The sequence below is a fragment of the Mirounga leonina genome, unplaced genomic scaffold (assembly GCF_011800145.1).
Source record: "Mirounga leonina isolate KUSES-001 unplaced genomic scaffold, KU_Mleo_1.0 Mir_94, whole genome shotgun sequence".
Taxonomy (NCBI): domain Eukaryota; kingdom Metazoa; phylum Chordata; class Mammalia; order Carnivora; family Phocidae; genus Mirounga; species Mirounga leonina.
This window is the reverse complement of record NW_023270855.1, coordinates 53,297,136-53,323,108: the sequence shown is the minus strand read 5'-3', so window position 1 is coordinate 53,323,108 and position 25,973 is coordinate 53,297,136. Positions and strand designations below refer to the sequence as shown.

The 25,973-nt window shown below is 54.3% G+C and overlaps 1 protein-coding gene across 2 annotated transcripts in view; it reads left to right on the top strand.

Annotated features, from left to right (window-relative positions):
* ELAVL1 (ELAV like RNA binding protein 1) overlaps positions 1-25,585 on the top strand; it is a 39,975-nt gene extending 14,390 nt beyond the window's left edge. The window contains exons 3-6 of one of the 2 annotated variants that reach the window (XM_034998336.1): positions 7,774-7,877; positions 13,527-13,680; positions 18,441-18,666; positions 21,415-25,585. In XM_034998336.1, coding sequence (XP_034854227.1) covers positions 7,774-7,877; positions 13,527-13,680; positions 18,441-18,666; positions 21,415-21,739 — 809 coding nt within the window. In that variant the 3' untranslated portion in view covers positions 21,740-25,585. Of the gene's footprint in view, positions 1-7,773; positions 7,878-13,526; positions 13,681-13,714; positions 17,829-18,440; positions 18,667-21,414 lie in introns of those variants that run through there. The other variant, XM_034998337.1, reaches the window with a different exon arrangement.
* Positions 25,586-25,973: the final 388 nt, after the last annotated feature.

The following is a 25,973-nucleotide window of genomic DNA, read 5'->3' as shown; positions in this document are numbered from 1 at the left end:
GTGGAGCGGCATCCCTTCCACTTGCTATATGCCGGTGGCATCTTCCAAGTCGTAACAACTAAAAAAATGTCCCTAGATGTTGCCAGGTGTCCCCAGTATCCTCCCCCGTGAGAACCGCTGCTCTAGCTGTCGTCCTCCCTCCCCTCCCATTCACAGAGCCGTCAACTGACTGTCTTCTCTTCCTTCTGGAAGCTTCCCCTCCCCCTTGGCTTCCATGAACCACCTACCTGGCTTTCTTCCACCTCAGGCCTTGCTTTGCCTCTTACAGCTCCTTCCCGGCCAGTACCTTAGACGGTCCTTAGGGTTATTCCCAAGCTGCTTCTTCCTAAGCCTGCCCTGGGGAGAGCGGATGCCCCTCCACAGCTTCACTATACCCTCAGTCTACTGCCTGTGTTTCAACGAGAAAGCTCTCCTGAGCTTCAGGCCCCTCCACCCCTCAGCCCCTCAACTTTTGCGTTTTCCAAACTGACCTTTTCCCATCATCTGCATCTTAACAGGTGACACCAGTGTTCACTCAGTGACTCCTATCAGAAATCTAAGCATGACCTTTGATGTGTGTCCCTGGCACTCATCCTTCTGGATGCTTCCGTCCCTTTTCCTCCAATCCCCCTGCCGCCCCACTCCCTGCCACAGATCTAGATGAGGCCGCATTGTCTTCTGTCTGCACTGGCATTCTGGCCTCTTAAACAGCCACCCATGTTTCCTCCAGACGGTTCTCTTCACTGTGGCAAAGGAATCTAAACATTCTACATGTGACCCTGTCACTCATTGGCCAGGCACAGGTGACAGGAAGAATGAGGAATGGATGGTGGCTAGTATGCCGGGAATATTTGACGTGCTGGCCTCAAGATTCAGAGTGTTTCTGGCTGTCAGGCCCCAGCCCCTGGGTTGGGGATATGCATTTGTTGCTGCCTGTTCTGGCCACAATTCCTAGCTAGCCCTACTGTACAGCCCTGCCCTGCTTTCTGGCCTGGTGTCCGGTCCTCTGCAGATGCCATATGGCCCAGCAGCCAGCCTCCAGCCCATTCACTCGGCTTCTGGCTCATTGCCATGCACCTCTGGTCAGGATAAAGCCCACAACCCTGCCTGCAGCTCCCAAGTCTCCTGGGGACCTGTCCTCCTCCTCCCCAGCCACTGTGCTCTCCACTCACCCTCCTCTCGGGCCCAACTGAGCTGCTTATCATTTCCCAGACATGCCCTGGCTCTTAGAGTCTTGTGATTTTGCAAATACTGTTCCCTCTGCGGGAAAGCCCTTCCACACCAAGCCAGCCTGACCACTTTTTTCTTAACTTGAATCACCTTGGTTCCTTCTAGAAAAACAACAACAACATGAAGCAAGAAGGAAGGAGAGTTTAAATTACCCAAAATCATGTTGGCTTTGTGGTTCATGTCCTTCCATACTTGTTTCTTTCCATATTTGTGGTCATAAGCAACCATGTGCTTTTAGAAAAATGGGCTCGCACCACCCAAGCTGTGCAAGAACCTTTGCTTCCTGTACCTGTGAATGTTTTTCTGTTGCTGAGCATAGCTCCCTCACCAGAACAGTTAGCACAGGATCCTGTTGTATGGAGGTTCTGAGTTTACAGCAGGCTGGAACCATATTCCATATTTACAAACCCCACTGAGAGAAATAATCGTGGTGCAAGTCTTCACTCATCACTGAGTTCTATTGGAGGTCTTCCTGGAGGTGAGCCAATAGATGGGAGAGTGTGTACCGTCTTGAACCCGATCGCCAATTTATACTCGTTCTTCCCTTCCCTGCCATCCCCTAGGCTAGGGGGGTTTCTCACCTTGCCCAACCTAAGTAAAAAATGACATCCTATTAGGGTAGTCATTCACTTTTTAATGACGTTCATCTGGTTTTATATCTTTACTGGTTGTTCGTACTCTTCTTTTATAAAATACCCTTCTTGTCCTTTGCCCATTTTCTTTCTTTTGGGGGCATTTGCTGTGTCTTATTTATTGTCTCATTAATTCATTCACACACACCCCCCACCTAAGACCCAGCCTGTCTCCCCCGTGAAATCATCCCTTGAGCCCCCACAGACATTTAAAGGAAGAATTTGACTCTCCCTACCCTCTGACGCTGCAGGGGAGGCCTCGTCCACGGGGTGCTCCCCTCCCCCAGCCGCCCGTCCTGGGTCAATTGAGAGACGTTGTGTCTGGCTGCTCGGGTCGGTGAATGTAATAGGAGATGTCAGGGTATCATCTCTTGGTTTTGACTTTGTCTAGAGAGAGAGCAGTGTTTGGAACTGGAAGAGCAGTGGTTGTGAGGCACTGGGCAGGACACAGAGGGCGCTTCGCATGAAGGCAGTCTTGATATTCTCCAGGCAGCGGCTCTCGGGGTGCTGGCCGCCGATGCGCAGCAGCACCCGGCCCCCCGGAGAAACACACGTCCCAGGCCCCCTGAGTCAGCCAGTCCAGGGTGTCCGCACGTCTGTGATTTAACCGTCCCGGAGGTTACTGTGCTGGTGCAGGAGCAAGTCAGAGATGCAGAGCTCTACCTGCAGGGTGAGGAGCGAGATCTGGGGGCCCCGTGAGCTGGGGGGCAGCAAGAGCTTGGGGCCGAGCGAGAGCTGGGGGCAGCGCTGGCCTCTAGGGCGTCCCTCGGCCTTAGACCCAGAGTTTATTCATGCTTCATCCCTGGCTGTTCTCCACCACCCCCACCCCCCGCCCCCAATCTCCCTCCCCCTCCCCTCTCCACCAGATCTCCCATCCTGGGCTTCTGGTTGCCCTCAGCTGCCAGCACTGACTCGAGGCAGGCCCTGCCTTCCTTAAGGCCCAGCAGCCTGTGCAGCATCCATACCTGGCCTGAGCACAGCCCCTGAGCACCCCTGTCCCCCCACCAGACCTCAGACCTTCCTCTGGCAGGGCTCATCTTCCATTGCTCTGAATGAGAGGGGGGCCGCACCTGATCTGCCTTCATGGCATTGATTCTAGCAGGCTCACTACCTCTAGGGGACAGGAGAATCATCTGTAAGGAGATTGGAAGTACGCCTGCCTGACATCTTGGGTCCTCAGGCTGAGGCGGGCCCTGGGGAGCTGTGTCATTACCCTGCATGGCTTATAGAGAGACTCTATCTTGGGGGCTGCTTTGGGAAGTGAGGGCCTTCCCCCAGGCCCCTGCTCTGAGCAGGACCAATAGGTTTCTGCATGACTGGAGAGCCCCACTCTCCTCATTGACTTCCAGCTGCAGCTCTCAACTCCTCACGGGAGTCGCTGGGGAGCTTTAAACTACTGAAACCACCTCCACTCCTACCCCACCCCCACCCCCATGCCCATGTCATTGGTTCAGATTATGATCTGGCTGTGATCGTTTTTAGAAGCTACCCTGGTGATTCTAGCAAGCAGCCAGAGTTGAGCACGATTGGTTTGTGGCGAGCAGCTGGGTGGAGGCAGGGACTTGGCCCTGTGTTAGGCACTTTTCACCTATGGCCTCATGTGGTGGGTGCAAACCAGGGGCTCCCCTTTGTTCCTCAGCTGCCTGCCCTCCCACTGCATGCAGTTGCCCACCACAGAGGGTTGAATAGACTCCGAGAGGACAGGGACAGCCCCAGAACAGGGTGTGCAGAGATCCTACCCCATGCAGCTCTAGGCCCCAGAAGGCCTGGCCTGGGCACGATGGTGCGGAGCTACTCCCTGGCACCTGGGGAAACTTGGCCTCCTCCGAGCTCCCTCCTGCAGCGGCTTATCTGCGGGTCCTCTTGGTGGGTCTTGCTTCAGCTGCCCCAGCCTGTGCATCCACACCTGGCCTACCTCCCGGGCCTGGCGGCCTGGCCCCACTCCACCCAGCAGCCACTTCTGGGCCATTCCCCAGCTCGTTTCATTCAGCTGCTCTGGCCACCTTTCATTTCCTGGAACACACCAAAGTCTCCTCTGCCTCCCAGACTTGGCACTTGCTCTTCTGTCTGGACTGCTTGCCCCAGCCATCCCAAGGTCTTGCTGCAGTCATCAGCTCCTCACAGGGCACTCCTGACCGCTCTGTCGACCATGGGCCTGTCCATCAGTCCCTCTCACACCACAGCAGAGATTGTCCTCATTGCACCTGGGCAGCGGTTTTGTTCATTGGTTTCTTACTGCTTTGTCATCCAACTTGCCCACTGGAATGTGACATTCATTGAGGCACAGACTGTCCTTCATGATCATCATCGAACCCCCTGGTCAGCCTGGCATGGGGCCTGACACATGGTAGGTGCTCAGTTAATACTTGTCGACTCATTGATGAGAACCGGAGGGGGAGCAAACCTGGGAAAGGAGGCAGTGGCCATCTGGGGGCATGTGACTTCCTGGGTGACATTGGCAGGTGCGGGCACATGGTGGTTGAGGAGGCCACCCAGGAAGAATGTATGACTGAGACAGGAGCCAAAGGTGGAACCTTGGGGGCCATCTCGATGGGATGGGTAGAAGACTAGGAGCTTGAGGAGGGACCATTGGGGAGAAAGAAAACCTGGCATTGTCATCACATCCTGGAGGAGGAGGCACCTGTCTGTGGGGCAGCACCTGACAGTTGTGGCCTCGGTGAGGGCAGTGCTGGAAATCTGCAGCGACCACCCTGGGAGCCCGGCCAGGGCCACCGAGCACCGGGGAGGTGAGGAATCAGGAAGTGGGGCTGGGTAGGACCCATGTTTACATGCCGCCAGGAGCCAGCTGAAGCTGAGACACAGGAGTGCGGCCTGGGCACGCATCTTCATCAGCGTCTGGTGTTCCCTGGCAGGGCTTAGGCCATCTGCGCAGCTGGCAAAGGTGACAGGTGGTCCAGGACTGGGATTGGCCTTGCAGGAAGAGCAGAAAGACAAGAAGACCTGAGCGTGTGTTGACCAAAGAGGCAGAGGAGTCCCTCTGGGGGCCGGGCCAACGGGCTTCCTGGCCTGGGCACAGTGACAGATGGGCAGAGTGGGATTGGAGAGCAGGTGTTTGGGAGTAAAAATCCCAGCAAGCCTGTAGTTTGGTTAGGAATCCATACCATGGACCTTCTGCATTCTCAGCTTTAACATTTGTAGTCTGGACCGTTAGCAAGGGCCCTAAAGTTCCCAGCCTGGAGCCGACTGTAGTCATTGCCCTCTTTTCTGAACTTCTGAGTCTGACTCTCCTGCCAGATGGGCCCCGGCCCCCCAGCCCTGCTGCTCTGGGGTCCTCACTGCCCACGGTATAGGAGCGAAGTCTCTCAGACCTGTGGAGTTTCATTAGAAGTTTGGGTGTGGGGGCGCCTGGGTGGCTTAGTCGGTTAAGCATCCGACTCTTGATTCCAGCTCAGGTCATGATCTCAGGGTCCTGAGATCGAGCCCTGCGTTGGGCTCCGAGCTTAGTACGGAGTCTGCTTGTCCCTCTCCGTGCCCCCTGCTTGCTGTCATGTATTTGCTCTCTTTCTTTCAAATAATAAATAAAAGCTTTAAAAAGAAGAAGAAGAAGAAATTTGGGTGTGGAGGGTCAGGTTTGGGTTTTGTTTCTTTAAAAAAAAAAGTGGCCCATGCAGAACTGCAGATAGTTTGTGTAGCTACTCTGCCCTGAAGGAGGGAGCGTATATCTCCACAAGGCACTCCTTTGGTATGGGCTGTGCACTGACTTCCTTCCAGAGCCTACAGTTTGGGGGGAGGGGTGACCTGACAGTGGAGAAACCTGGCAAACCCACGGCCTCGGCCAGGGGATCCAGGCCAGCATTAGCAGTGTAAGTCAGGGTGACAGCACACACATCCCCATAGGATCAGGAGGGCACTTTACTCTGGGCTCTTCCTCACAAAACCCAACACCCCAGCCTTATCATGGAAAAACATCTGACGAACCCAAGCTGCAGGAGATTCTACAAAATTCCTGACCAGTCCTCCTTGAAACTCTCAAGGTCATCAAAAACAAGGAAAGTCCGAGAAGCTGTCCCAGCCAAGAGCAGCCTAAGGAGATGTGACGACTACATATCCTGTGGGATCCTGGATGGCCTCCTGGGACAGAAAGGGCCCTTGCGGGAAAACTAAGGCAATCTGAATCAAGGGTGGACTGTGGTTAACTAGCAACGTATCAGTCCTGGTTCCTGAATTGTAACAAATGTCCCATTCTGGTGTAAGATGTTACCAACAGGGGAAATGGGGTGTAGGGTCTATGGGAATTCTATTATCTTTGTAACTTTAAATCTAAAAAAATAAAGGGGGTTGTTTTTGTTTTTGTTTCAAGAAAGTGCAAAACTGGGTTAGACTCTGCTGGGTTCCGTATCTCATTATTTACCAGAGGGCCTGGGTTCATCTGGCACCCAGGGACCTCTGCCTCATGTGGCTGAAGGCCTGGTGTTTTTTACCTGCCTGTTGTCACCCTCCAGCAACCAGAGGAATGGAGCGAAGCTCACTGCTCTATCTCTGTGCCCAGAGCAGTGCCCAGCACTCAGTGGCTGCCCCCTAGCATGGCACGTGGATGGGTAAGGGTGGGCATGTTGGTTCTCTTCTCTGGGCCTCCTCCTGCCCCTCCTGTAGTGAAAGGACAAAGCTCCTTCTGCTCGGCCCCTCAGCCTTTGCTTCTCTCTGGGCCTCCTGGGAACCCACCTCCCCTCCCCTCTTAGTCTGAGTCCCTCTCGTGGCATGCTGTTGGTGGTCACTCTCATCACTTGAATGTATCACCAAGGAGAGGTGGGGACACCTACCTGTAACCCTGGATGTCTTTATAGTAACCTGTGCCGCACCCCCCCGCCCCAGACTTCAGCTGCTGCTGCCAGGGGGAGCCCCAGAGGCTTGACCGGGGCTGTGAAGGCAGGCGCTTGGCTGGCCTGGGACTTCGCTCCGCTCCAGCTTCTCCCCGAGCTCCCTGTCGTCTGCTTGGTAGTTGAGTTGTAGGTTTGGGAAAGTGAGGGACCCAACACTGGGTGGCACCAGAGCCCAGCAAGCCTTCCCACTCTGGGGCTCAAGTGGTGGAGAAACAGCTGGATGCAGCCAGCCAGCCACCGTTCGGCCCTCCCGCCTGCCTGTCTGGACCAGCTGTGGCTGCCCTCCCCTTGCCCTTGGAGCCCCGTCTCAGCCGGCAGATGGTGGGACTGATCGTCGTCGTTGCTTTGGTGATGGTGTCTGCAGGGTGCCATTAGCAACACAGTGTTTCTTCCTTGTTTTTTAAAGACTTTCTTTATTTGAGAGAGAGTGCGTGCACAGAAGCAGAGGGGGAACGAGAGGGAAAGGGAGAGAATCCCACGCAGACTCCGTGCTGAGCATGGAGCCCAAAGTAGGGCTTGACGTGGGGCTCAATCTCACGACCCCGAGATCATGACCTGAGTTGAAATCAAGAGTTGGACGCTTAACTGACTAAGCCATCCAAGCACCCCACATGGTGTTTCTTTTTAAACAGCCCCTTTTTTTAGGGGCGCCTGGGTGGCTCAGTCGTTGAGCGTCTGCCTTCGGCTCAGGTCATGATCCCAGGGTCCTGGGATCGAGTCCCACATCGGGCTCCCTGCTCAGCAGGAAGCCTGCTTCTCCCTCTCCCACTCCCCCTGCTTGTGTTCCCTTTCTCACTATGTCTCTCTCTGTCAAATAAAACCTTTTTTAAAAAAAATGAAAAAAAACAGCCCCTTAAAAAAAAAAAAAAGAAATTAACAAAGGTAACATTTGTTCATTGTAGAAAATTTAAAAGTTTGCCAAAAGGTGTAACAAAAAACCAGTATAGATCCTGACCACCGGTGTCTGAGCCCACTTCCCAGAGGCCATGGCTTTTTGCGACCTCGTCCTCCTGAGCCCAGTTGGTCATCGTCCTGTTCACCGTCCCTGGCTCTCAGCCGGTTGACCATTGTGCACGTGTTCTCCCACACAGGGCACAGCTTGGGCTACGGCTTTGTGAACTACGTGACTGCCAAGGATGCGGAGAGAGCGATCAACACCCTGAATGGCCTGCGGCTCCAGTCAAAAACCATTAAGGTAAAGAGCTGCCATCGCCACCTTGGCCCTGGCCTGGGTGAGTGACCTCCCCTTACCTCACCCGGCTGAGGGGTCTCCCCCTTACTTCATCATCACTCTTGAGGGGACCACTCCTCAGAGCCCTGGTGCTTTGGGAGCATCTGATGGAGCTGAAGCAGTGCCTGTCAGACGCGTGTTGGGCAGGGACCGCCCTGGACCGTGCTGGTTCCTCTCAGCCACCTCAGCTCTACGAGCAAAGGGACGGTCACCAGGAAGGGCACTTACATGAGGGCAGTCCCCTCCCGGGCCCAGGGTGTGCCATCCTCGTGCCGAGCAAGTGTTTGTGCAGCCTTGCCCTCCCTGCCCCATCACGGCCGGGTCACTCATCCGTCCGGCAGGTGTTTATGGAGCCCCTGCTGGGTGTCAGAGAATAGATGAGTTCTCTGCCTTCATGGCGGGGCCTGTGTGTGTATACATGCACGTGCACACACATGTTCAGATCATAACCCAAAGATCTGAAAGTCACGCGTGGCAGAGGTAGAGGGCTGGGGGACGTTCTGTGGGGTGGCTTCATGTTGACCAGTGGCTTGAGCGAAGCAAGGAGCTGGGCAGCGCAGCTGGCTGGGGGGATCGGGCGGGGGGGGGTGGCTCAGGCTGAATGCCACCACAGTCACTCCCAATTCAAGGGCTGTGGCAGCTTCCTGGGACGAGTTGGCAAGTCCTCCAGGCCTCACAGGATGGCTTCGTGTTCTTCTCAGCCTGCTCTCACTTACCACCCCCTCCTTTTCTCAGTCCCAAGCCCTGCCTCCTCCCCATCCCCATCCCCAAGTGTCTGTTTGCAGGCTTCTGTGATCCTGGGCAGCTCCAGACCCAATCTGGGACTAACTTTTTGTGTTCCTGACCTTTACTCCCTACTGAGCCCTCCTTTAGAATACGTGTCCTCCCATTGCCCCAGGCTGGTCCCTTGACCTAGCTTCCTGCAGCAGCTTGGCAGGCACCGTGCCTGCCTGCATGGTCTCCCTCGACAGGAAGCCACTTGGACTGAGACTGCCCTCTCTCAGCCTTTGGTGGACCTGCCAGATCCTCCCACCCCATCTCCCATCACTCTGATTCATGTGGGTGCCCACAAAGGTCCCTCTTGGGACCTCTACCATGGCTGGGCTTCCCAAGCTCCCCTGGGCATCAGAACCATGTGGGGTGCTTGTATAATAAAGGTTCCCAGGGTTGCAGCTTGGGCCTCCCAAGTCACACTTCGGGGTGGCCCTGGGAGCCCGTATTCCCATCTGCTAGGGAAGTCTTACAGTCTGGCTGTTGAGGGCGCTGTTCCGTGTCTGCTGTTGAACTGTTCATGATATGGATTGCTCAGTGGTTTAATCATCCCCAGACCCACGGAAACACTCCTCAGCAGACTTCCCAGGCCTGTGTGCACATAGACCCTATTGTGTGCTCCCTGAGGACAGCAGCGCAGCCCACATATCTCTGTGGCTAGCTCAGACTCCGAGAGGGGCCTTCCCCTGTGGGGGCTGGTGAAGGAAACCACATATTACGGCCTTTCCACATGTCAGGTTACTGGTTCCTCTCCACCAGCTCCAGGTTGTTTATTCTCAGCCTAAAGCTCTCAGTCTGTTAGGAATTATCTTCTGCATTTAGAAAATGTTTGCAGATGCCAGGAGAGCAGACAGTTATTCAAATAGATGCAGAAAATTCATCGTTATACAACAAGTATGTTCTAGGGGCCACGTCCTCTGCCTGGTGCTGGGTCCCATGGCCCACGGCTGCCCTCAGATAGCCCACTTGTTAACACAGATGTTAATTCTGAGACCACTATCTGATCGTACCTGGGATGGCCTTCTCCCAACGTAGGGAGCACCAGAGAGGTTCCCTCAAGAAAGTCAGAGTTGAGATCTGGGGGATGAGGAGTTAGGGGTAGGGAGGGCCAGGGTGGGGACACGGGGGGATCCTTGGCAGAGGTGTCTGCAGGGGCCAAAGTATGCCTCTTGTGGTGGGGCAGAAGGCAAGGGTGGCCACGCTGGAGGAGACTCAGTGGCTGGCACGTTGTGGCAACTGCAGGTTATCCCCAAGGTTGAAGCCCCATTTCTCACCACGAAGGCAGGACCTTTCCAAAGGCTCGTCTGCCCCCCAGGCTCTGAGGTCCCGCACCCCACAGCTCACCTGGCTGTGCCTGGACCTCACCAGCATTCGCTCTGTCCCCTTTGGTTCTAATGTCATTCGTTGATCCGAGTAGGGAGTGAGGAGTCTCCCTGTCCCTGTGCCCTGTAACAACAGCATGGGCAACCCCGGTGAGGGGGCGTGTGCGGAGGCGACAGGCTGAGTGGGGCATAGGCGCCAGTCCTGTGTCATTTCCTGGCCAACACCTGTCGAGGGCTTACAGTGGGCCAGGTCCTTCCGAACCTTGTCTCCATTTTCCTCACCACAGCCTGGGAGAGATGATCCCCAATTTAGGCTTGAAGAAGCTGATGCTTCGAGTAGTGACAGGTCTCCCATGGTCCAGAGGTAGAGAGGGGCAAAGCCAGGGTTGGAAACAGGTGCTGTGGCTCTGGGCGCTTGACACCCCACTGCCACACCGCTTCCCCGGCTCAGCGTGGGAGATAAACACCGGGAACCAGAACGGTATGCTTTGACTAGCTGTGAACAGAGCCGGGGAGACGGCGGTGCAGGCAGGCAGGCATTAGTAGTAGTAACAGCAACTGCTTTTGTCCCCTCGTTCAGCGGTGGCTTGCTGCCTGCTTGCTGTCCACCTGCATCTGTTCTAGGTGCTGGTGATACCACAGCAAACACAAAAGTTTTGCCCTCATCAAGTGTGCTACACGGTTAAATAAGTAAGAGGTAGAGTATGTCAGATCAAGATGCATGCAGTGGAGAAACTTCCCCAGGGGAGGGGGGCTGGGCACTGCTTGTGGGCGGAGGGGCTCCATGGCCAATCAGGTGGTCGGGGAAGTGGAGTTTCTCAGGGCTGCCACCACAAAGCACCACAAATGGTGTTTGTGTGGTTGGGGAGTGTCAAACAACTGAAATTTGTTCTCACGGTTCTGGAGGCCGTAAGTCCGAGATCAAGGTGTGGGCAGATTGGTTCCTTCCTGGGCCGTGAGGGAGAATCCATCCTGGGTGCTCCCCTGGCTTGGGGGTCGCTGGCCGTCTCTGGCGCTTCTGGGCTCAGGGAAGCCTCACCCGGACGTCTGCCTTCATCTTCACATGGCATTGAGCCTGTGTGCGTCTCTGGCCAGTCTCCCCCTTTTTGCTGAGGACGCAGTTATTGGGTTTGAGGCCCACCCTGCTCTGGTGTGACCTCATCTTCATGAATGACATCTGCAACGACCCTCTTTCCCAATAAGGTCACATTCTGCAGTGCTGGGGGTTAGCACTGCGACATATGAATGTGTTCAGCCTTTCATAGGAAGGTTTCTGGAGAACGTGACAGGAAAAGACCTGCGTGGGGCGAAGGAGCCGGTGATGCCGAGAGCTGAGGAAAGAGGTTCTGGACCTTGTGTCATGGAGCTTACTGGGTGCTAGGTGTTCTGGTGCAGTCTCCTTGGATGCTGACCTGACTCTGAACTTGATAGTGGTTGAAGAGAAGGAAAGCTACGGTGGTTGCCATGGGCCCTGAAGAACCTGTTGTTGAAAGGAGTCGAAGCGCGTTTGGCCGTCAAAGGCATCTTCCCTCTGGGACTTCATCAGGGGACGATCATAGTCCGTACCAACCTCTGCGCCGCTTCACCGGGGCCAGGGTCTTGGTTTGGAGGTGCTCTTTGCCACTGTGTCCTTCATTAAAAGCCAGGGGCAGAGCCCAGATGCAGCCCCATCCAGGCAAATCTCTGGCCTGACCAGACAGTTCTGGGAAGCGCTCCCTGTGGACCCAGCACAGAACAGCCAGAGTCCTGGCAGGCCTGCCTTCCCCTTTTAGCCCTCCTGCCCGAAACAACGCCACTGCCTGGGGCCTTTGGTAAAATGGGACAGCCATCTGGCAAGGGTTTGAATGGGGGTGGGTTCTGCAGGCTGGTTGTTGCAGACCCAGAGAGTTTAGGCCCAGATGTGTGAGAGAGCGTTGACACACCATTCTTTGGAAGTCGAGGAGTGTGACCAAGCTCCAGTGAACTGGCCAGCCACCGCCTCAGTGGGGAAGGGTGCTGGGGAGTCCCTGCAGGCCAGGGTGGCCTCTGTCTCAGGGGACAATGCCACGTCTGCCCCAGGCCTTGGATGCATCACTGAGTGACCACAGCGTTCCTGTACTGTAGACCTAACCAAGGTGCCTCGGGCCTGGACACAGCACAGGGAAGCTTCCAGGAAATGTGCAGCTTGTGCAGCACTACTTGCTTGGAGGCCACCAGCCCCTGACGGGACCTGGTGCCCTGGGGCATCCTTCTAGTCAGGGCCACTTCTGTTCCATTCTCGTCTGACGTCCAGCCTCCATGATCCTTGGCGCCTCTGGGCAGGGAAGCTGGGCTCTGACCACACACACGACTTCTCTTTCCTTCTCTATTGCCTGCTCGACTGCTTTCTGCTCTGCTGGCAAAGGCTGTGTCTGTCGTCCCCTCTTAGGGCATGACGTGGGTTCGGGGTCAGCAGCACATGAAGGAAGGGGTACGTGTGTGCTCGGCCCGAGGAACCACACCTGTGCCTCTCCTGGCAGGCCTGAGCGTTGTGGTGAGAACACACCTGTGCCTCGTGCTGCCCAGTGACACCTGAAAGGTTGTGTCTGCTCCTGGGTTATGGTTTCAGGCTCCGTGTCCTCTCAGCTTTGTGACCTGACTCAGCACATTATTTGGCATAGGTCCAAGTCCCCCACCCTTCCAGAGCCCCCTTCCCAGCTTCCTCATTTCCCAGCCTCCTAACTCGTTCAGACTTGGTCCTGACACTCAGGTGTGATCAAGGCCCTTCTCTCCAGGCCTCTCCTTTGCAGACAGAGGGGCCCTGCTCCTTCCCAGCAGGGGTGTGGCCTCAGTCCCATCCCTCCTCCTGGCCAGCCATGGCGGTGGCCCTGACCTGGGAAAGCATGAAGGCCTGCCTGGCCGCTGGCCCCTGAAGCCTTCCCGCTCCAGGACACACACAGACCACTTTATCGAAGCCGCTGCCGAAGTTCCTTGCAGGCTTTCTTCAGTTTTACAAAACGAAGACCCATGGAGTCATTTAATATCGAACACTCGAGTGTTGGACTGCAGGCTCCCCCAGCAGCCCTGGGTCGCCTCTGGGCTCCGGTGGCAAGTTGGCCTGCGGGTAGGTGGGTGGCGCCCTTCCGGTGGCGCCCAGCTCTAGAGCCACTGCCCTTCGAAGGCTCCTCGCAGGCAGCACTGGGTCCTGTCCCCAGGCTGCTCACTGTCAGAGAGGGTGCGGCCCCGGTAGGAGAGACAGCTGGGTTGAGTGGTGGCCCTGTCTGCCGCCAGCTGTGGGCCCTCAGTCTCTTGGCTTTGAGAACTTGGAATATGTCTGCCTCCCCGTGGAGTGTAAAATCTAGGCGAGAAGATGCTAGGGGGTGTCCATCCGGCCCGCTGCTCGGCCCAGGTGAGCCTGCTCGCACGTACCGCCACAGGTAATGAGTGTTGGCATGGTTTCTCACCAGAAGGGTGGCTTTTTCTTGCCTGAAAAGTTAACCCCACCACCCGATGCTTTGGCCGCACACCTGCCCTAACCCCAGAAAGTGGTTTTATCTTCAAGGTGTCGTATGCTCGCCCGAGCTCAGAGGTCATCAAAGACGCGAACCTGTACATCAGTGGGCTCCCGCGGACCATGACCCAGAAGGATGTGGAGGACATGTTCTCTCGGTTTGGGCGAATCATCAACTCCCGGGTCCTTGTGGATCAGACCACAGGTACAGTGGGTGGCCCGGATGCGGGCTGCGGGTCTCCTCTCGGCGGGGGCCAGAGTTTCCAGGAAGACAGGCTGCTGCTTGAGTTTCGGGGCCATAGTTATTCCCCTGGGGAGGACAGAATCCAAATGAGAAGACCTTGGCTTTTGTTTTACGAGGCTGGGGAGGTAAAAATGGTAGTAAAACCGCCCCTGTGTTAGGCCAGCATGTTATGGTGAAAATACCAAGTGATCCTGGCCCCTTCCTTCAAGCACCCAAATGTCCCGGCCTGGCTTGTGAATGGGTTGGAAAGGCCACCAGTCAATCATTCACTGCTGCTCTTCTTGCAGGCACATGGTGTGCAGTGTGGGACAGTCTTCACTCACGATCCAGAGTTCCCACTTTTCACTGAGCCACAGGGTGGCTCTTTCTGAGGAGCCGGTCTCCAGTCTCCATGATTTGGATGCCCATTCCCCCCCGCCCTCCCCCGCCTTGGGTAGCACATTCAAAGCTCAGAGAGCTCAAGGCAGTAATTCCCCTCCCTGACGATCCTGGCCACTTCACCAGCCCCTCTTAGGTCGTTTCAGCCCAGGAGCTTAGCAGCGTGGGCTCTGGGCTTTGCTGGAAGCAGTGAGGCACAGCTGAGCTGAGGACGCCCCCGCCCCCGGGGAGCAGCCCTGTGCAGGAGACTGGTGCCGGTCCTCACCGTGCGGCCTAGGGACTGGAGTCGGGACGTCCCGTCCACTGCCCAGCCCTGTGCGTGGCGCTGTGTGGGGAGCGGTGAGCTTGGGCCGCACCTGCTTTAAGACCCTTGGTTCTATTCCCACCACGAGTGGGAACCTGCTGACACACTGGCAAGGAAGATTTTTGCTCGTGGAGCTCAACAAAGCCATTGGAAATCTCTGCGGTTGATTTTCATGTTCTTCCAACACAGTGTGTTCACCACCCCCTTGGCTGTGGTATTAAAGCAAACCCTGGGTAGTTTGGTCACAGGAAGTCCTAATTCCGAGGTGACCTCCCTTCTAAGAGACCAGCAGCACCCCCAGGAGATCCCAGAGAGCAGGTGGGCTGGGCCTTCCTGGCCTGTGACAGGTGGGGGTGGAGGTGTGCACACATTTTCCTGTGTCCCCCTGAGCTGTGCTTTGGGGTAGGTGGCCTGGCCACCTGCCCTCCCTTCCTCCACCCCCTCTGTGGAAGCTTAGCTCCTCATATGCTGGCCCTGCTGCCTGGCTGTAGTGCTAGGCTAAGGCCTGTCCTGGAGAGGAGTGGACAGCTCGGGTCCCAGGACCAGAGGGGGAGGAGGGCCTTCTGGAGTGTGGTCCACACGTGCAGCTCGCTGGCATTTCACAGGAGCTCTGGGTAGCCCTGTGCCTGGTGCAGACACCTGCTCTGACGCCAGGCTATGCTGGAGGAACTAGGACCACACCACGGCCTCTATTCTGCACCTTTGCCGTGGGGTAGGGGTGGGATGGGGTGGGGTAAGGATCCCATTTACTCGGTATCAAGCCCCCCTGATCTGCACCAGGACAGTTTCCTGTGGTCCCTAAAGCTCCCCTTTTACCTTCAAGTGCCAGTTGAGAGAGAACAATCCAGTCGGCTGGTCTGTGCACGTGTTTATCCCCAGGCCCACCTGTGTGGGCTGCCTGGGGACCCGGATGGCATGACCGTGCTGGCCCACGTTCTGCTTCCATGGCCCTCCTTTTCCTCATGCCACACGTCCTGCTTTGCCTCTGCTCGTCTCTGTCCAGCCCAGCATGACTGAGTGGAGCTGGCTCTCTCCAAGAACACCCCTGCCCCGGCCACCTGGCTTTCCCCAGGGGCTCCTGCCACCCTGAGAGAGGTCACTTCTGCAGACAGTTCCCCTCAGCCATTTGTGGGCCATTTTGTCTCCTTTCCCTCTGTAAGACTGCTGTCTCTTGGAGGGGGGCACCTCAGGATTGGAGGGCTCCAGGCTCGGCTGTGAATTCAGTGTGGCATCCACGGGAGCTTCACTCTCTCGCAGGCATCCCACCAGCCTCTGCCGCTTCAGAGGAGGGGACTGTCTTCACAGTCCTTGCGAAGGGTGGGGGGGAGGGAGCCCCTGTGCACAGTCCTGCCCTAGCCCAGGCTGTTGAATTGGAGAGTTAGAAAGGTGAGCCCCCAGGACTGTAGGTTTCCATTCCCTCCTCTACTCCAGAGGGGGCCACCCAGCGGGGCTTCTCTGCCGGCACCCAGGGAGCCCCGAGGGGCCGGAGCAGAGACCAGCATGGTTGGCAGGTTTGCGTGTCCAGTTGGCCTCCAGGTGATGGGCCTTGTAGCGTGGAAGGCAGGGGGCAGCTCTCTTGAGAAAGCTTAACCTTCCTTGTTGACAGAACTTAATTTTTAAATTTTCTTTGCCTTCTTACCCAGTTTAATTGTGAACTTTATAGTTTACTCATCTGGAAATCGTGCCATTCATTGATATCTGCTCTTGATTCTGAAAACACTAGAGGAAAAAAACCACCACAGGGCCCCCTTCAAAAGGTGTATGTTCATCAGATCATTTAGTGAACGTGTTTTCCCTTTCGCTAACTCTCTCTTTCCTGGGTTCTCTTCATTTCACTTGGGCAGTTTCCATTTGAAAGTCATTTTACAAAACCGAACAGGGAAACCGCCACGGCATACACACTCGCTCTCTGCTTGATGGCAAGGTCCTTGTCTGTAGAACGGAACCGGCTCCCTGAAGGCGGCTTTCTGCAGGAGCCAGCCAGCTACGGCTGTCGGTTACGTTTGCCTCAGGGTGAATCTCCATCCAGGCGTCCGTCTGTCAAAGCTGCCGTTCATGCTGTTCAGCCAATAAAAACAGTGTATGTTGAGTGTGTGGTTTTAGGTGCTCCTTCTGAACTGAAATTGGAAAATGAGCTCAGACTCTAGAATTTTCTTGGTACACGTGTGAATTGCCGGGTCTGTTCTCACTAATTCAGTGTTTCTGGCTGTGTGAATTTTAAATTTATATTTCAACAGTCATGGAGCCAAGGTGGAGGCAGCCTTGAGGCCCCTAGGAGCAGCTGTGTGGTCTCCCGGGCTGCTGTGCTGGGGGGCCGCCAGGAGGGGGAGTTTCCCAGTTGGAAGAGCTGGGGTATGTGCTTTCAGACTCCCTGTGGAGGGTCCACGGTATGTTACAGTTGTAAACAAAGAATCCTTGGCCCGAGGGTCCCTGGCTGCTGTCTGGTTGCTCGAATGGGGCCGAAGTGGTGCATCCAAGACAGGCATGGGATTCTAAGCCCAGAGTGGGCAACTGTGCCTCTCAGTGACACTTGTCACTTCGGCATCCCCCTGGCATGTCTGAGTCTCTCTGTGCCCCTCTGTGGCCTTTGGGCCAGTGGGGAGACCCTCACCCTGTGCCCATTGTGGGGCAGTTGGTGGGACTCTGTGGGAAGGGGTGAGGAAAGGTGCGGGAAGTGGGAGCTGCCTGGGGGACATCTGGTGTGCTCACGTAGCTGGTGGCCTGGGCTGTCCTGCTTTTTAATAATTGTCATTCACTGCATGCTGAAGGCCTTTGTCTGGAGAAGAAAATGTGACTTCAGACAGGCTGTGACTGGCAGTCGAGATGAGTGTCTGGGATAGGGCTATCTACCACAGTCCCTCCCCCCACCCCCCACTTCCACCCCAGTACACATCCATGACTCCTGCCATGGCATCTCACTCTGACTGGCCCTTGGCTGTCCCCTCTCCACTGCGCTTTGACCTTCACACTCGACCCCCTTTTTCTTCTCCCCAGAGAAGGAGCCGGTCCTCTTCTACAGCTCCACATTCCCTCACCCCAACCCCACCCCGTTTGTCAAGTTCTGCAGGGGACAGTTCTCATCCCTCCCAGGCCTAGAATGTAGACGGGTCAGGGTGGAGCATGGCTGAGCCCCCTTCTGCCCGGTTTGCTAGGTCTAACACTCATTCCAGACCAGACACCGCCTTTAGCAGTTGCGCCTTGGATCTCAGGCAGCCTGGTCCCGGTCCACATTCTTGCTCTGTCGAGAGATTGGGTTACATCAGGGCCCCAAGGCTTGACTTCGGCTGGCTCGGTCTAGGTAGCAAGAGGCAGTGCCTCCCCGAGGCAGCTGGAGGCCGGGACAGGGGGCCCTGGGCCTTCCCATGCAGGAGCAGGACAGTTGTGGAGTGGGCCCGAGGCAGGGACCTTAGAATGCAGCACCCAAAAGGTGAGTGAGGTGAGGGCAGGAGCAAAGGGCTGCCGGGTGAGGCTTGTTTACTAGGACTCCGTGCCCTCTGGGGATGACGGGGAAGGAGACAGCCTGCAAAGGACCCACCATCACTCCTTGTCCACAGCGGCCACTCCCGGGACCTGCTGGCAGGACAGGTGGGGTGGGGGGCAGGGGAGCGCGGAGTGCAGGGAGGGCCCCCTCAGCCCCGACCTCGTCGCCCGCCTGCCCTGCTTCTCGGCCCGGCCGCTCACCTGCACTTCCATGGGCACCTGGCGTGGAAGGAGCGATGGCGGGTGGCGTCTCTTCCCACATGGTTTTGAGAAAGAGGTTTGAGTGTCTCTTTGGGAGATCTGTCCGCAGGATATCGTTCGGCAGAGACTGTAGCTGCTGCTGCAGCTCAGGAGGAATTCTGAAGCGTTAATCTTTTATCGGTCAGTGTTTTTTTAAATTCATTCATTCATTTCCGTATATAGGTTTAATTTTTGTTTGCCTCATGAAGGGAGCATCCGACTTGAAGCGCAGCAGACTGACTGACTTGACTTTTGCTTTTCAGTTTTAAAAATCGTTGCTTTCCCCCCCTAACTCCGTTTCTGTTGGTTTGTTAAAAAGGTTTGTCCAGAGGGGTTGCGTTTATCCGGTTTGACAAACGGTCGGAGGCAGAAGAGGCAATTACCAGTTTCAATGGTCATAAACCCCCAGGTTCCTCCGAGCCCATTACAGTGAAGTTTGCAGCTAACCCCAACCAGAACAAAAACGTGGCGCTGCTCTCCCAGCTGTACCACTCGCCCGCCAGACGGTTCGGAGGCCCCGTTCACCACCAGGCGCAGAGATTCAGGTGGGTCGGGAGGCGGCGCTCTCACCAGCCCAGCTCTGCTCCCCGAGGCCCACTGGGCCCGTGAGGCTGGTCGGAGTCACTGCGTGTCTCCGGGCCCCCACCTCCATCAGAAGGTATCTGTGGGAAAGGATGGTTTGTTTCCATCCGAGTCTCGTCAGAAGTGGAACCAGAAAGGTGGTTCGGTCTCCAGCCAGCCCCGGGGAGGGGAGAGTGCACAGCACTCCAGGGTACGGCGCCTGGTGGCGTCTGGTGACCTGAGCGGGGCTGTGAGTGTAAAAGCGGGAAGACGCAGCCTCAGGCGTGCAGAGGTGAGAGCTGTCGCGCTCCCCAGCGTGCAGGGAGCCCTTGCTCCTCCACCTCCCCATGGGTTTGTTTGCATCTCCAAATATCACATGGCTTCTGATTAAAAGCCCCGTCCGGGAAGCAAACGGTTTTCCGACATTGCTTCATCTTTCCAGACTGAAAATGACTCCAGTTGCCAGGATCTTGTAGAACAGACAATGAGAGTCCGCAGCTTGGGCTCCCAAGTCGGGATGTCCCGTCTCATAAGTAGCGGCAGTCCCGATGGACGGGCCCTTGGTTTTGTTTTTGTCGAAACCTATAGCAGTGGCATGAGGGTTTATCTCAGGTAGGTTAGGGGCCTTTTTCTCTATGACTGCGCAGGTTTCCCATCTTTGTTTTAAGCGGTGAGGTTGGGTAAAACCCTGCTCGTCGGCGCAGAGGCCATTTGGGGAGGCACTATTTTCAGCACGTAGTAATGCAGAGTTCTCAACTCGGCTCAGGTTCCAAAGCTGGCCTTCCCTCGTTGGCTTTTCTGGTTTAAGGACAAAGGGAGGGGCAGTGTCTTGGGGCGGAAGTGAGCTCAATCCATTTTTGAAGGTCAGCGAACACAGTCTGTGTCACTGCTGATCAGGTGGGATGCATGGACAGCCGCATGCAGCGGGTTCCCAGTAACCAGCCAGCCAGGGAAGGGCGGGGAGGGGCTTTGGTCACAGGAACAAGGAACAGCAAAGAAAGAGGACTAGAGCAGCCAGAAATGCTGGCCGGGCAGGAAAAGGGGTCTCGACAACCAGAGTGGTTCACAGTGAGAAGAGCCGGAGGGCAGCATGGGTGGCCGGGGAGGTGGGAGGGAAGACCTGCAACCAGAAGGCGGACTCAGTAAGAGGAAGAGAGGCCCAGCCGGGGAGAGAGTTTGCAGCCAGGTCTTCTCACAGCAGGAAGCCTCCCAAATAAAGGAAGGTTCAGCTCTCCTTTGTACCATCAGAGAAAAGAATGGGAAGGTGGGTTTCATGGTGGTCAGGATGAAAGAAACCAACTCCAATGAGCTGGAGAAAAACCAACTAATGCTAATTAATAGGAATGAGGCGTCAGGTTACTTTCAGTACAACAGGTACATGAAGATTCAGGTTAACTGTCATAACTCGGGCTCATGTTTGATTTCCCACAAAACTGGGGCAGGGGACGAGGTCCTCTTTCCAGTTTTAATTGAAAACTAGCTTGGCTTACTGTCACAAAGATACAAGGGTGCTTTTTCTCACCCCCACTTCAGTGACATTGTGATCACTGTTCCAGACAGAGTCAAGTCCACTAACAAGCCAGCTGAGTCATTTAACCAACTCAGGCATCCCGGTGCAGGCTGTTTACAAGACTTTTGTACATTCAAAGCCACAGCCAGTCATGTCTTGATTCTTCCAAACCCTCATTGAAAAGAATCTCTGGATAAGCAGGCTGCACCTGGGGAACTGGTCACTCTTGTCTCATGTCTGTCAAAAGAATGAATCTGTTGAATGGCTCTTGAAGGCACCTGCTCACCCCTGGGTCAGCACCACAGCTCAAAGCCCGATTTTATTTTAGAGCAGGTCATGCTTCTTGGCCCCACGGATGCTGTATCACACTCAGATATTCTTAAACTGACCCAAATCCATTTTTCTGAAACCTTTAGAGGGCCATGTGCCTTCAGCAACAACTTTGTCATCTCCCTTAATTCTGTTGCAATGGCCACACGTTTGTAGAAGGCTTATTTTTTATGCAACTGAAAGCATTGTTTTGGAAAGGGTCCCACATTTTTGGTAGGCTTGGTGGACTTGCAGTTCACGGCCATCACTTCGGCCCCCGGCCCTTCTGGCATGCTGTGAGCCGGCAGCGGAAGGTGGCCTGGAGCCATGGGAAGGAATTCCCGGTGCCCTGCATTGGCCCTTCGCAGGGGTGTGCTCACCTGGGACCCCTCTGACAGGGGCAATCAAGATGAGGGGAGGGTACGATGTTTGGGGGGGGGGGGGAGAAAAAAAAAAAAACCCCCCCCCCCCCCCCCCCCGCCACCGGCCAAACACGTACACACATACAGAGACATAGGGTGTGAAGAGTGAGTTTCCTCTAGGGAGATCTGAGGGTGTAACAACACCTAGGAGGACGTGGAGAAGCTTCCATCCTTTAAATGTGGGAAGCCCAGGAATGACTAAACAGGACCCCCCTCCCCCCAGCGATAGAAGGGCTGAAGGGAGCAGCTGGTCACCAACAGGCCATCACTCCGAGGGAAGTTGGTTGAAGCTCTGCCCCTCTGCAGGCGACAAGTGTCTCTCCTCAGGGTCAACTCTCTGCAGAGCAGGGAGCAGCCGCCCCCCCCCCCATTGAATTCCTGTTTGTGACCGATGGGGGTGTGCCAGCCTTGCCCGAGCCATGCCCCCACCCCTGCATCGGCACACCAGCCTGCATGACCTTGACCTGCATGCTGTGCTCTCTGTTTGCTAGGTTCTCCCCTATGGGTGTAGATCACATGAGTGGGCTTTCTGGTGTCAATGTCCCGGGCAACGCGTCTTCGGGCTGGTGCATCTTCATCTACAACCTCGGGCAGGACGCCGATGAGGGGATCCTCTGGCAGATGTTTGGCCCCTTTGGGGCAGTCACCAATGTGAAAGTGATTCGCGACTTCAACACCAACAAGTGCAAAGGCTTTGGCTTTGTGACCATGACAAACTATGAAGAAGCCGCCATGGCCATAGCAAGTCTGAACGGCTACCGCCTGGGGGACAAAATCTTACAGGTTTCCTTCAAAACCAATAAGTCCCACAAATAACTCGCTCATGCTTTTTTTTTTTTGTACGGAATAGATAATTAAGAGTGAAGAAGTTGAAACTTTTTTGTTAGTGTACAACTCATTTTGCGCCAATTTTCACAAGTGTTTGTCTTAGTCTAAATGAGAAGTGAAAAGGTTTTTATACTCTGGGATGCAACCGACATGTTCAAATGTTTGAAATCCCACAATGTTAGACCAATTTAAGTTTCTTAAGTTATTTCCTTTAAAATATATATTAAACAGAAATCTAAGTAGACTGCATTGACTAACCAGTCCCTCGGGACGGTGGTGAACCTGAAGCATGCTTTAACTTCTAAGACTGTCTAACACTCGTTTCATTCGGTGTCTCCACAAACTGGATATAAAAAAAAAAAAAAAAAAAACTTTTTAGTTTTAGTTTTCAAACTAAAGATGTTAGACAGATGCTGAGTGTGCGTTTTCTCAACCGCTTCAACATTTTAAGCGATTTCTGCTTTGGTTGACAGGAAATTGCTTTCCCCAGCAGGTGCCATTGCCACTCCTGCTCACTCAGCCCCGGGGCTCTGCAGCGGTGCCATCCGATGGGGGGGGGCCGCCACCGGGGAGGGGGGCCGCACGCCGGGCCGCGCCGGGCCCTCCAGAGAAGGACACGCACAGGTTTCGCAAGCCCAGGCGCCAGTGGGAACGGACCAAAGAGTTTCAGGGAAACTCCAGTAGATTCCAGAGTCAGACCTAACTCCAGGCGCGCCTGAAGACGTGCTGCTGATCCTCTGACATCCCGAATTTCTGTGCACACGTTGCATGCACGGTGCCCCGCACACCGGGCGCTGGTGTTCCCAATCATTTCTCCACTTTTCCCAGAGCAGTTCACACAGCTCGAATGCCTAAGATCGCTCTATATTTTAAGAACACGGAAACATTTGAGCATTGTATTTCTCGCATCCCTTCTCGTGAGCGCTAGACTTGTTCCTATTTTAGTCGGATTTTGTTTTGAAACTTTGCTTTCGTATGAACACTCAGCAGAAAAGTACTTACTTCTTGCCAGTTATCTATTAACAACAACAAAAAAAAAAAACAAAAAAAAAAAACAAAAAAAAAAACCTTTGATTTGTAGTTTTAAAGATTAACCCTCCCAAGTTCTCTTCATAACTGCCTTGACATTCTGGGTTGTTCTGTTCTGTTAATTTTCTTTTGCTTTTTTGTGTTTTTTGTTTGTTTTTACTTTTGCATTTAAGACCATTAAATTTGATTTTGTTTTGCTCAAATTTTGTTTTGTTTTTTATTTTACCTTTTCTTTCTTTTTGGCTAGGTAAGGTCCAGACGGCCAGCATTCAGGGAGGATTTATAAAAGATCTTAAGAAACAAAGACTTGCCTCGAGACAAAGCATTTACAGGTCTGTGACGTAGGAGTGTGCAGTCACAGATGGCGTTTTTAAAACGGGGGAGCCAGTAGGGAGAGTCTGAGAGAGAGAGAGAGAGCTTGAGAAGTAGCAGGGCCAGACCTCCGGGCAACTCCTCAGGAGTGTGATCTGACTTTTATAAATATCTAGCGTTTAGAGAGAATCAAAAATAGGAGAACTTAGTACCAGCAGTTTTTACGCCTTGACATAAGACTAAAACACATAACAATAGGCAGTTTTAGTTGATCGATATCATGGAATTGTGGTATTATTTATCTATTTATCTACCTACCTATTTATTTATTTATTTAAGTGGAAAAAAAATTGGGCACAGCCTTCTCCAGAGCAGGTCAGTGTTCTGAGACGCCCCCCGGACCGTCTGAGGCTGCCTGTCCCAGCCCCGTTTCCCTCTGGCAGTCGAGGGGCTGCCAACTGCTTGCATTATCCTCCCCAACTTGAGATGTTGTCATGTTGTTTTCCCACCGAAGGGGCCAAGTTCATACCTTGAGGCCTTCTCGTGAGTTGGCCACATGCCATGGAGGAACCCCCACCCCCTCCTCCAGCGGAAGTTTCCAGATCCTAAGTCAAAGCCCGCTTGCGTGCCTCCTCCTGGAGCCCAGAGCCAAGGCCCGTCAGCCTGGATTTGACACAGGAGAGGGGCCCCCCTGCTCTGTCTGCCCCAGAGCGCTCTTCACCGCAGACCAGGACGTTCCCCTGGAAGAATATGCCTTTCAGGTTGTGCTAGCCTTGGGCCGGTGTCTCCTCAGTGAAGATGGATTCCCATTAGGTCTCTTCCTTGACACACATTCCTGCCTGCCCTCACTAGCGTTCCATGTCTTACTTGAATTCTGTCGGAAGCAAAAACCGTGAAATGACGGGCTGGGAGCCAGCACCGCCGCTCCTTCCCTCCCCGCCCGGTTATCCGAACCACATTGATCACTGATGCTGGCACAGAGGAGGAGATGAGCCTTCGAGAGTTGCCTGAGGTTTCTCAGTTCAGTAAAATCCTCCTTTTACACGGGCTCCACTCTGAACAGCCTTTCTGGCTAAAACCCCAGCGCGTTGCTTTGGGAGTGTGAATTTGCAAGTGTGTGGAAGGCTTTCGCTTTTGACGTGTTACTTAACCCTGAAAAGCAACTGGCGCTCCCAGGGATGTACCAGGTGCTGGTCCTGTGTCCAACAAGTTCATTATCTCTTCTCCAGGCTTGTTCGCAAAAAGGAAGATCCCATTTTTTAAAAGTCACAATCCAAAAGAAAACTGTTTTATAAAAGTTTTTTACATAGGTCGATCATATTTGTATTTCACAAAATGAGTGCTCTCCTTTTTATTTGGGAATTTTGATGAAAAAAAAGAATTAAAGAGTAGATAATGTTAATTTATCAAAAGTTTGGTTTGGTACATAAATACCAAAGAGGCTTTGACTGGATTTTCTCTTGGCCTGCCTAACATCCCCTGATAGTTGTTTGCTAAGAAACTCCAAATTTGTGAACCTGGTTCCAGTTGAATTATTATTCACTTTTCACGCCTTGGCTCTGCCCTTCTTTAGTTTTTCATTGTACTATGCCAAGCTGTGGTTTTCTGCGCTGGCTGTGCCTCTAGTCGCACGTCCTGTGACTGGGATCCCCACCCCCACCCCAGCCCGCCACCATCTTGCCAGAGTAGCTGCGAGACGGGCTTTCCTGGCCTGTAGGCAGATGGTGCTGGGTGGGCTCCACCTTCTTTGTTCCCTGAAGGTGAGTCCTTCCCTTGCCAAGGGCAGCTGCCTTAACCTCTGAGAGTCTGCACTTGGTGTTCGTGTTGGAGACCCAGCGTCCAGGGTCTGACCTGTGCTGCTGGAGGGAGCTGGTGCTTTCTGAGCTGGCAGCTGGCAGGGGGGCGGGGGGGGGGGCGGCGGCCCTGCTGGATCAGACAAGTAGGTGAATCCGAAGGTTACTGGCAATAACTCGCCCTGGTTTGCCTCCAAACTAGGGCCGTTGACCGACCCCAAGTCTGCTGTCGGCCTTGAAAATCAAAGTTAACGTCACCCAGCTGTTCCATTTCACATCTGATTCAGCCTGATTTTATTTCTCTGTGCTTTTTGCAGCCTTCCTGGGTTGGGTAAGAGAGAGTAAGAATAAGCTGCCAAAGGTCTGTGTTCCCCAGCCACCCCCCTCCCCAAGCCCTCCCCTTGAAATCCCTGCCACCTTCCCAGGACCTATGGCACCTCTGGGACCTGAGGCAGCTCCTCAGGAAGCACCTCCCGCTGTCCATCAGATTCCCAGGCCCGGCCCCCAACTGAAGTCCCAAGTGCTTTCTGTTGAGTGGCATTGATGATTGACCCCTGCTGACGATAGCGGTAGAACCTGAATCCCAGACCTCCAGCAGGGTTCACACTTCCAAACCTTTTGATTTGCCTCTGACTTCTAATGATTGTATCGTACATTTTCCCACAGCCTTTTGGTGACCTAGTTTTCAGATTTCCGCTTGGTCGTTAAAAAAAAAAGAAAAAAATTATTTGTACATCACCGCAGGGACCTAAGTTTAGGTTAACCGACGGCTTGAGCAGCGGCTTTGAGAGGACTCTTGCATTCCACCAGGAGAGAAGGCTTGTCCGTTGGTTGGGGCCACCTCTTTACCATGTACTGTTCCGTTTCCAGTGACTTGCTCTGGGGGGCGGGGCGCTTGACCAGCTGGTTCCCGTGCTGTACAGTAGATGGGTAGACGTTTTGTATATTAGTGTGTTTTAAGTTATTGATTTGTTTTATATAAAATAATTTATTTTTCAGGTACCATTTTTCATTTTAACTTTGTTTTTACATGGGTTTGTTTTCAATAAAGTATGACACTGCTGTCCAAAAGTCAACAATAAAATGAA